An 11008-nucleotide genomic window follows, 5' to 3' on the forward strand; every position below is an offset into this window, starting at 1 on the left:
GAAAAAGTGACATTAAAACAGAAATATTTAGGAGCTGATATTCAAAGTGATTTAACTGGGCAGGAGAAGCTCCTTCCCGGTTAAATCAGCTGTGTAGGGATATCTGGGGATATTCAGTGGCACTTAACTAGATACCACTGGATTCTATATAGTGCACCTAGAGATCCACTCTGAAATCCAAGCATATTCCATAACAACATACATAACTTAATTGGCTTTGCAAGCTCAGCGTTGATAACAGCTCTTTACAAGCAATAATGAGCACTAATTGGCAATAATTACAATTTACGTGCACAAGTTGCTAAGCGCATTCTGTAATGTAGTGCACCTAACTTCTAATGTGCGTAGGCAAAAAGGGGTGTGGTTATGGATGGGGGGAAATAGGTGTTTCGTGGGCATTCTGAAATTTGTGTGCGTAGTTATACAATATGACCCAGTGCTCCTAAATCAACATGCCAGAATTTACGCCATGTTTTCATTGATATAAATGGATGCATGTGGTTTTAGGGGCTTGGATATGAACTAAGCGTATTCTATATACAGTGCCTAAACCTAGGTTATAGAATGCGCTTAGTCGGCACTGTTTTCCATGTGGATTTTTTAGGCACCATATATAGAATCTCCCCCATAGTGCCATTGAATATCTCCTCTATCTACCTAAGCCAAAACTGGATATGTTGTGGGTGGTCCAGGGAAAGAGTCAGGGCGGAGTCAGCTCTTATCTTGTTGTGCCAATATTTAGTACTTAACAAGATAAGTCAACTGGACAAACCAAATCACATAAAACACAATCCTTCTGTGTCTGGTTGAACTTATCTGATTGGCTGTTAACTGGATAAGCACTGGCAGTCCGCACATACCAATATACAGTATTCAGTGCTGGTTCCCAGACGTGAATATGGAGGCATAAAGACGACGTCTGTGAAAAAAATTGCTGACCACCACGGGCTGAATATTTAATCCTTAGCTTTCTTTGGTGCCTCTGAAAGATATAGACAGAGTGAAATCAGTATTAGGGCAGTTTTCAAAGGAATTTGCTCAGGGGACTAAGTAGTTAACCTGGCCAAATTGCCTGGACTGAAAAATTCCCTCCACTTAGTACGGGTACAGGGATATTTGTACCAGTGTTTTTTTTTCCCCACTCCAGCACAAATTTTCCACACCAGAGAAAAACAAAAATATAAACATGGAGGAACACATACATAAACACAAACACTCTTTCACTCTTCATGTCAAGGTGGTCACGCTGGTCCGGTGAGGACCACTGTTTGTGAGCCCTTGTGCTGTTCCAAGAGCAGGGGTATCAAGCCAGAAGCCTGTGGATTCTGTTCCTGGAGTAGCATTCGGGAAACCCAGAGCTTCACCTGCGATGGTCGCTGTTCCTCAGCAGTTGAGCTCCTGTGTTCTGGCGGCTGACAGGACTTAGGAGGGACTGGGCAAGAACAGAACTAGCTAGACAGAAAGGAGAGTCAGGTCCAGGTTACTGGTTCAGGCAGGCGGCAAGTAGTCAGCAAGAACGGGTCCAGGTTACTGATTCAGGCTTCAGGTCAGGCAGGCAGCGAGCCAAAAAGTAAAGAGAAACACACCAGTGCTACTTCCAGAAAAGTAGCTGATGCCCCAAACCATCTTCTGGCTCTCCCCTAAGAAAGTGAAGATGTCTGATGTCAGCAAAGTGATGCCCCCACCAGAGAGGAGCTGCCCAAAAAAGGGGAGAAGCCAGAAAAGCCACCCATGTCGCTGCATTGGAACTGCCTGGGAAAACCGCACAAGCACTGCAGTGGCTGGCCGCGCCGCCGAGCTGACCCCGGAAGCCAGGTAGGAAGGAGCTGCACTAGCACTACAGTGGCCGTCCACGCCGCTGCATCGGGTCTCGTCCTTGCCACGATCGTGACACTTCAGACAAACACACACAGGCAACTCATACTCCTCTAGGGTTATGCTGCTGCCTGCTGCTCATACAAAGGTCCTTTAATATGTAAGAAAAAACAGGCAGGAAAGTGAAAATGGATTTTAATACAGATCTGCCAATAATAGCATGCAAAAGTTTTATTCTCTGAGAAATATATGTGTATACGCAGTTTATCTGCTTCAGTGCCCTTAGTTATAATACATGCAGGGAGACATATATATACAATACAATCTACCTTCCAGTTGATCCAAACTATTTATGCACCCTCCATATAAGAATGTATCATCTCATATACTCAGTCACATACTGTCTTTGTACAAAGAGCTTATGTACCTTCAGAAAACAGCGTAATTTTTTCTTTAACAATTGCTAGTAATTTAGCAGATAAACGCTTTCAATTGTCATTGGTCCCAGCATAGGAATTTTTTCTTTAACACACGTGTTCATCCTCTTGAAATAGTAAGTGGTGTAGAAAATAATAACTTTTAGCTGTTGGGGGAGGGCTGAATAAAAAGTAAAATGGCCATTGGCTGAAAACTAGAATAAAAATTACATGTTTTGCAAGTAAATAAAAACTAGAACTAAAATTATTTTCTGGACTAAAATGTCACTGATTCTGACTGTACATACTGAGAGACTACAAATCTGTGGGCCTGTATTGGTTGTTCCGTAATTTTATAGCTAGATTTTATAGTTTATGCATCAGTGGGGAAATTCTATAAAGCGCCAACATTTAGGGCAGTGATTCAAAAGGGAAGGAGGCTACAGAAAACCCAGCATGGCAGCAGGAGATACAGCTACACAAATCTTACATAAGTATTGCCAAACTGGGAAAGACCAAAGGTCCATCAAGTCCAGCATCCTGTCTCCAACAGTGGCCAATCCAGATCACAAATACCTGGCAAGATCCCAAAAAAGTACAAAACATTTTATACTGCTTATCCAAGAAATAGTGGATTTTCCCCAAGTCCATTTAATAATGGTCTATGGACTTTTCCTTTAGGAAGCCAGCCAACGAATTCCAGAGTTTAATTACACGTTGAGTGAAGAAAGATTTTCTATGATTCATTTTAAATTTACTACATTGTAGCTTCATCGCATGCCCCCTAGTTCTAGTATTTTTGAAATGAGTAAACAGACACTTCACATCTACCCATTCAACTCCACTCATTATTTTATAGACCTCTATCATATCTCCCCTCAGCCGCCTTTTCTCCAAGCTGAAGAGCCCTAGCCGCTTTAGCCTTTCCTCATAGGGAAGTCGTTCCATCCCCTTTATCATTTTCGTCACCCTTCTCTGCACCTTTTCTATTTCCATTATATCTTTTTTGAGATGCGGCGACCAGAATTGAACACAATATTTGAGGTGCGGTCGCACCATGGAGCGATACAAAGGCATTATAACATCCTCATTTTTGTTTTCCATTCCTTTCCTAATAATACCTAACATTCTATTTGCTTTCTTAGCCGCAGCAGCACACTGAGCAGAAGGTTTCAACGTATCATCATCGATGACACCCAGATCACTTTCTTGGTCCGTGACGCCAAACGTAGAACCTTGCATGATGTAGCTATAATTTGGGTTCCTCTTTTCCCACATGCATCACTTTGCACTTGCTCACATTAAACGTCATCTGCCATTTAGACGCCCAGTCTCCCAGTCTCGTAAGGTCCTCTTGTAATTTTTCACAATCCTCCCGCAATTTAACGACTTTGAATAACTTTGTGTCATCAGCAAATTTAATTACCTCACTAGTTACTCCCAGTTCTAGGTCATTTATAAATATGTTAAAAAGCAGCGGCCCCAGCACAGACCCCTGAGGAATCCCACTAACTACCCTTCTTCATTGAGAATACTGACCATTTAACCCTACTCTCTGTTTTCTATCTTTTAACCACTTTTTAATCCACAGTAGAACACTACCTTCTATCCAATGACTCTCCAATTTCCTCTGGAGTCTTTCTTGAGGTACTTTGTCAAACGCCTTCTGAAAATCCAGATACACAATATCAACCGGCTCACCTTTATCCACATGTTTGTTCACCCCTTCAAAGAAATGTAGTAGATGGGTGAGGCAAGATTTCCCTTCATTAAATCCATGTTGACTTTGTCTCATTAATCCATGCTTTTGAATATGCTCTGTAATTTTGTTCTTAATAACAGTCTCTACCATTTTGCCCGGCATGAACGTCAGACTCACTGGTCTATAATTTCCCGGATCTCCTCCGAAACCTTTTAAAAAAATCGGCGTTACATCGGCCACCCTCCAATCTTCCGGTACCACGCTCGATTTTAAGGATAAATTACATATTACTAACAATAGCTCCACAAGCTCATTTTTCAGTTCTATCAGTACTCTGGGATGAATACCATCCGGTCCAGGAGATTTGCTACTCTTCAGTTTGTAGAACTGCCCCATTACATCCTCCAGGTTTACAGAGAATTCATTAAGTTTCTTCGACTCATCAGCTTCGAATACCATTTCTGGCACTGGTATCTCTCCCAAATCTTCCTCGGTGAAGACCGAAGAAAAGAATTCATTTAATCTCTCCGCAACGGCTTTGTCTTCTCTGATCGCCCCTTTTACTCCTCGGTCATCTAGCAGTCCAACCGATTCTTTTGCCAGCTTCCTGCTTTTAATATACCTAAAAAAAATTTTACTATGTGTTTTTGCCTCCAACTCAATCTTTATTTCGAAGTCCCTCTTAGCTTTCCTTATCAGTGCTTTGCATTTGACTTGACATTCCTTATGCTGTTTCTTATTATTTTCAGTCAGTTCTTTCTTCCATTTTCTGAAGGATTTTCTTTTAGCTCTAATAGCTTCCTTCACCTCACTTTTTAACCATGCCGGCTGTCGTTTGGTCTTCCATACTTTTTTTAATATGCGGAATATATTTGGCCTGGGCTTCCAGGATGGTGTTTTTGAACAGCATCCACTCCTGATGTAAATTTTTCACCCTCGCAGTCGCTCCTAAGTTTTTTTTTTTACCGTTCTTCTTATTTTATCATAGTCTCCTTTTTTAAAGATAAATGCTAACATATTTGATTTCCTGTGTATACTTACTTCAAAGCTAATATCAAATCTGATCATATTATGATCACTGTTATCAAGCGGCCCCAGCACCATTACCTCCTGCACGAGATCATGCACTCCACTAAGGACTAGGTCTAGAATTTTTCCTTCTCTCGTGGGCTCCTGTACCATCTGCTCCATAAAGCTGTCCTTGATTTCATCAAGGAAGTTTTACCTCCCTAGTGTACCTCGATGTTACATTTACTCAGTCAATATCGGGGTAATTGAAATCACCCATTATTATTATGTTGCCCAGTTTGTTTGCGTCCCTAATTTCCTTTACCATTTCTGCATCCGTCTGTTCATCCTGGCCAGACGGATGCCCTGCTCCTTCTCAGGCTGTATAGGCAGCAAACTGCACACCAAAAATGAAAGCATGATAAGTGCAGTTTACCATCTACACAACCCAAGAAGAAAGATACCGTTTGTCTAGCTGCTTCTCCTCCCTCTTCCCTTGCAGTCCATCATCTCTCTCTCACAAGGTCTGACATGTCCTTCTCTCAGCCCCACCTCCCACACCCCACCACCTGACATGTTCCCCACCCCTCAGCCTCCCTCTGCCTTACATTTCCCCCTCCTCGTCTTATTCCCTCACCCAAAGTCTGCATCTCTCCGGTCTCCCTCCCCTGCATAGGTCCAGAACCTCTCCCTCTGTCTTCATCCATCTTCTCCCATCCAGCAGCTCTCCATTCCCTTCCCCCATCCAGCACTCCCCCCCCCCCACTCACTGAGTCCAGCACTCTTCCTTGTCCTCCCTCAACACCCCCAGTCCATCAAGCCCGAGTTCTTTCCTGCTGCAGTAAGTGGCAGCAACAGCAATATCATGCTACCTGGTCCAAACTGGATCCTTCCCTCTGTAGCGTCCCACACCTCTGACATAACCTTTTGTTTAGTCGTGGGCAGGACGCTGCAGAAGGAAGGATCCAGCTCCACCCAGACAGTGTGTTACCGCTGTTGCTGCCAATATCAGCACCAGCACAGAGGTCTAGTTTGATGGACCGGGGATGCTAAAGAAGGATGAGGAAGAGGAGCCAGACTCACCAGGAGGGGTGGGGGCAGGAGGAAGAGGTTTTGGATCCATGGTGGGAGGAGAGGGAAGAAGAAAAGAAAAGAGGTGTGCTACTTTAAAAACAGGGGGAAAAAAGCTGCTTTCTGTGCTGGCCCCAAAACGCACCTCTCGGGTGCTCGCAACACACCAGTTGAGAACCACTATTATACAGTATAAAGTAAAATAAGCACATGTTTTCCATTCTAGAATAGGTCTACATAGCCACCCTGTAGGCACTTAAATATAGGCACCTCTTTCTAGAATTGTTCTCCACAGGTGTAATTCTATAAATGTGCATATTTGAAGCTATTCTATAAAGAAAAGTAGATGCACCAACACCTGCGCAGACTGCTAATTATAGTCCAGTAAACAGACCTCCTACTGTGTTAATATATTAAGAATGTTCTTGCTTTTGGCAAATAGCTAGGAAAAGTTCAATATAAGTACATATCTAGAGAGCTGAATAACTACAACTATGGTCTGGAAATTTTTTTTATAATAGCTTTAATTATTAAAAGTTGTGTATATTAATGTATGTACAATTGCCGTAGGTAGAGAGTACTCTTGCCGGCTAGGATTTGATCCGTTTTCTTTCTGAATAGTGGCTTAACATACTATTATTTTGTTCTGTTATATATAAACTGTGCTGTCAGTGAAAAGGTTTTGCCTACTTGTTGATGTCTCCAGTACCTTGTCAGTATATTGTGTGTCATTTACTGTAGGGCATGTGGTTAAGGGAACATGACATCTTCATAAACCCAGTGTCTCTTTTTTCTTTGGTTGTCCTTCACAGGAAGGCGGTAAAGGCTACATTAGTTCTCCTGCCTCTCCTTGGTATTACCTACATGCTTTTCTTTGTCAATCCTGGCGAAGATGACATTTCCCAGATAGTCTTCATCTATTTCAATTCGTTTTTGCAGTCTTTTCAGGTAAGGCATACAAACTCATTTTGCTAACAGTTTATGCAAGGTATTTAACTGTTACCACACAGCATTAGAGCACATCAGTGGTGTGAAAGTTATCCTCCTCTAGGGTTCCAAATACGTCTGCTGTACCTATAATGAATATTCATGAGATATATTTGCATATCATCTGTGTAAGAAACTGTTTGATTTGCATTTTCTGATTATTGGGAGTGGAGGAGTAGCCTAGTGGTTAGTGTTGTGGACTTTGATCCTGGGGAACTGGGTTCGATTCCCACTGCAGCTCCTTGTGACTGTAGGCAAGTCACTTAACCCTCCATTGCCCCAGGTACAAAATAAGTACCTGTATATATATAAACTGCTTTGAATGTAGTTGCAAAATACCACAGAAAGGTGGTATATCAAGTCCCATTTCCCTTTCCCTTCACTGGCTACTAGTATAATACAGGGCTAAATTTAAAACTCTATCTTTGATCAAGACCCTTAAAGGAAATGGCCCAGGTACTTGAAGAACCTCCCTCTACACAGTGATAAGGTTGCTATGGTCCTTCCAAGGAGTATCACTAACCTCACCCTCTCCAAAGTACATCACGGGATGTGATACCCGCCATTGAGCCTTCTCCTGAGCAGCCCTAACACAAGACTATCTCTACTTCAGGAAGCAGGTGAAAGCTTGGCTCTTCACCCAGGCCTTTAATGGAGGAAGTAACTAAGGGCCCCTTTTACCAAGCTGCGGCAAAAGGGGGCCTGCACTGGCGTCGGCGGAACGAGTCCCCCTTTACCGCAGCAGATAAAAGGGAAGTCTCTCTTTAGGAAATGGCCATGCAGCAAGTAAAGTACTTGCCGCATGGCCATTTTGGGGGGGGGGGGGGGGAGCCCTTACTGCCACCCATTGAGGTGGCGGTAAGGGCACCTGTGCTAACACAGCAGTAACCAGGCAGCATGTGGCACTGCCCGATTACCGCCAGATGTAATGGCGCGCTAGTGGTGGGAAGTACCTCCGGGCTGCTGCTTCCCTAGCCTGGTGGTACTTCCACAACCTGTGGGATAGTTGTGTCTATCAACCAGCAGGTGAAAGCAGAGAACTGAAAACCAAGCTGAGATATTCTCTCTCTTGGCATCCAGTCATATTTTCTGTCTCCACCAGATGGATGGAAACACTTTTCAGCCTGGTTCAGAGAGATTTGCTCCTGCTCCAGTTGGTCAACTGGTCCTCAGTTGAGCATTGCAGGTGTCATAAGTACATACATAAGTAAATAAGCACTGCCACGCTGGGAAAAGATCAAAGGTCCATCAAGCCCAGCACTCTGTCTCCGACAGCAGCCAATCCAGGTCCCAAGAACCTGGCAAAATCCCAAAATTTAATAACGGTCAATGGACTTTTCCTTCAGGAATCTGTCCAGACCCCCTTTAAACTCAGCAAGGCCAGTTGCCGTCACTATCTGCAGAGTCATATCTGCAAGTCTTCAGATCTCTGTTTCTGGTGCCCTGCAAATTTTCTTCTTCCCTCCCTTCAAACCCCCCCCCCCCCCCCCCCCCCCCCCCCCCCCGTTTCCTGTGGAGCTCTCCTTTTCCAGTACAACAACCTTAAAATAAATAAATAAAAGAAGAAAACAAAGAGAAGGAAAGAGGTTTACTGGAGAGCATAGGGAAGAGTATCTGTCCTGATTCTTTCTCATCTCATCTGGGGTAAGAATTGTGGTGACTGTGAGCTTGGGGGGAGCAGCCAGCAGTGATAAGACTGACTAAAGCTTGACTCAGAACTGCTTGGAGGGCTGCAATCAACTTGATGCAGGGGGGGGGGGGTCCTCACTCACTGCTTGGCACTGTGTTGTGCTGCACTGGTGAGAGTCGGGGTGAATGGCGACTTCAGCGGAGTCAGTTAAGTGGTTTTCCTGCTGTGAGGGCATTGCAGTTTATGCATGCCGGAAATCCCACAGGACGTGGGAGGGGAAACAGTCTGTGGCAGCATGTTTTTAGATTTGGCACAGCAACCAAATATGCCTGGGACTTTGCTCTCCAGCAGGGACGGTGCGCATTTTGATGTAAGAAAGCGTAAGAATGCGCATCATTTTGTTGGGCCGGCTGGCAGCGAAGCTCTGATTCATCATGAGCAAAGCACAGCCACCATTTTACAAACTCAGGGTTCGAAAGAGCATTCATCTACATTGGGATCTTTGTTTTCTCTAGAGTTTATATTGCTCTTACACCAGGCCTATTTACTGAAGCAGGGACTGTCAGAGTTGCTGCATGGTGCTTCAGTTTCTCACCCTGCTGCCCCTCTGGCACCTAAGAGATTTTGTTTAGCCTCATCTGCCCACTTATTGGAGGTCTGTCTCTGTTTCTCCCTCTTTATTTGATGTGGCCTCAGTCTTTTCATAGGAGCCATCTTTGAAGGAGCTGTTAGAGGAGGAAAAGCTCCTTTCTGAGGGAGTGGGAGATGACTCTTAAGTACTGAGGTTGTTTCATAAAGAGAAGCTCAGTACTCTTATTTCTGAGGCATTGGCAGTGCTTTCTATTGAGGAGCCTTCCATGAGGAGCCTTCAGCGTAGCGTCAGGAGTTCTATCTTCGTCAATCATGAGTGGCTTTAGAGTTCCTTCTAAGGCCTTCCCCTTGCATCCAGACATTCAGGACCTGATTACAGCAGAATGGGTCTCACCGGACAGGGGGATGAGAGTGGGAAGAGTCGTGGCTTGCCTCTGCCCGTTGGTTCCAGAAGAGAAAGATAAATTGTAGCTTCTGAGGATGGACTCCCTTGTTACAACATTGACAAAGAAGACCACCTTGACGTTGGAAGGGGGCATTGCCCAAAATGACCTACAGGATAGGCAGCTAGAAAGGTCGCTGAAATAAGCCTTTGAGGTACACTCTTTGGAACTTCAAGCAACAGTGTGCAGCTCATTAATGGTTAAAGCATGCCAGAACAAACATCAGTAGTCTGCAACACAAAACAGTGCTCTAACCACTAGTGTTTATGGTTGTTGAGTTTGTACTGATTGTATCCTTACTGCTTGTCTACATAAATACTGAGGAGCTGGACTGGATGCCAAGAGAGATATATCTCAGCTCAGTTTTCAGTTCTCTATCTCCACCTGCTGGTTCATGAATGCAGCTTACAGTACTAATGGAAAGAAAATTATCAGGTAAGACCTAATTTTTCCTTAACTTCCTATTGGAGGCCTTCCTGGTGAAACTGCACTGAGCCATCACTTTAAGCAATGCAGAAACACTTAAACATCACAGGAATTTCTAAACCTAGTGATATATTATAATCAAGCCAAATATTAGATTAATTAAGGATCTTCTCCCATTCAGTGAAAAATAAGCTTGGTGGTTAGTGCAGTGCTTCTCTCACTGGGCAAGTCACTTAACTATCCATTACTTCAGGTACTACTGTAATCTCTCTACGGCAAGGGCCTATCTGAATGAATGTACTTGCCTCATGCATGAATTTGGTAAGGTGAGTTGATGAATCGAAATCCAGTCTATAGTAGTGAACATTGATCAAATGCAAAAATGGCTTAAAATTTGCATTAACATTTTTTTCTCATTGGAAATTCTGGTAGAATAATAGATCTAGAAGATTGTGTGCATTGGGAGCAAAACTACATTGAAGAGTTAATTAGCTCTGCCCTACATTGAAGAGTTAATTAGCTCTGCTGTGCCTTGGAATGGAGGAGTAGCTTAGTGGTTAGTGCAGTGGACTTTGCTCCTGGGGAACTGAGTTCAATTCCCACTACAGCTCCTTGTGACTCTGGGCAAATCACTTAACCTTCCATTGCCCTTGGTACAAAATAAGTACCTGAATATATGTAAACCACTTTGAATGTAGTTGCAAAAACCTCAGAAAGGAGGTATATCAAGTCCCATTTCCCTTTCCCTTTCCCTATATAGTACCAGTTGTGAAAATGTATTACAGTACTCCAAATATTTTGATTATGGTCTCAGCATAGAGGTGTACAGTGACAAGGCAGGTAACTTCTCAAATAAAATCCTTTGTATTAGATTCTCAAAGGACTAGATCAATCATAGCAAGCCGCTGTGAAGCATGCT

General features: G+C 43.5%; 1 protein-coding gene across 4 annotated transcripts in view; it reads left to right on the forward strand.

Moving 5' to 3' along the window:
- Positions 1 to 11008, forward strand: part of CRHR2 (corticotropin releasing hormone receptor 2) — a 452797-nt gene that overhangs the window by 432177 nt on the left and 9612 nt on the right. For all 4 annotated transcript variants that reach the window (XM_030197833.1, XM_030197850.1, XM_030197841.1 and 1 more), the window contains one exon: positions 6825 to 6960. In XM_030197833.1, coding sequence (XP_030053693.1) covers positions 6825 to 6960 — 136 coding nt within the window. The remainder of the gene's footprint in view (positions 1 to 6824; positions 6961 to 11008) is intronic.

This window comes from Microcaecilia unicolor, chromosome 1 (assembly GCF_901765095.1).
Source record: "Microcaecilia unicolor chromosome 1, aMicUni1.1, whole genome shotgun sequence".
Lineage (NCBI taxonomy): Eukaryota > Metazoa > Chordata > Amphibia > Gymnophiona > Siphonopidae > Microcaecilia > Microcaecilia unicolor.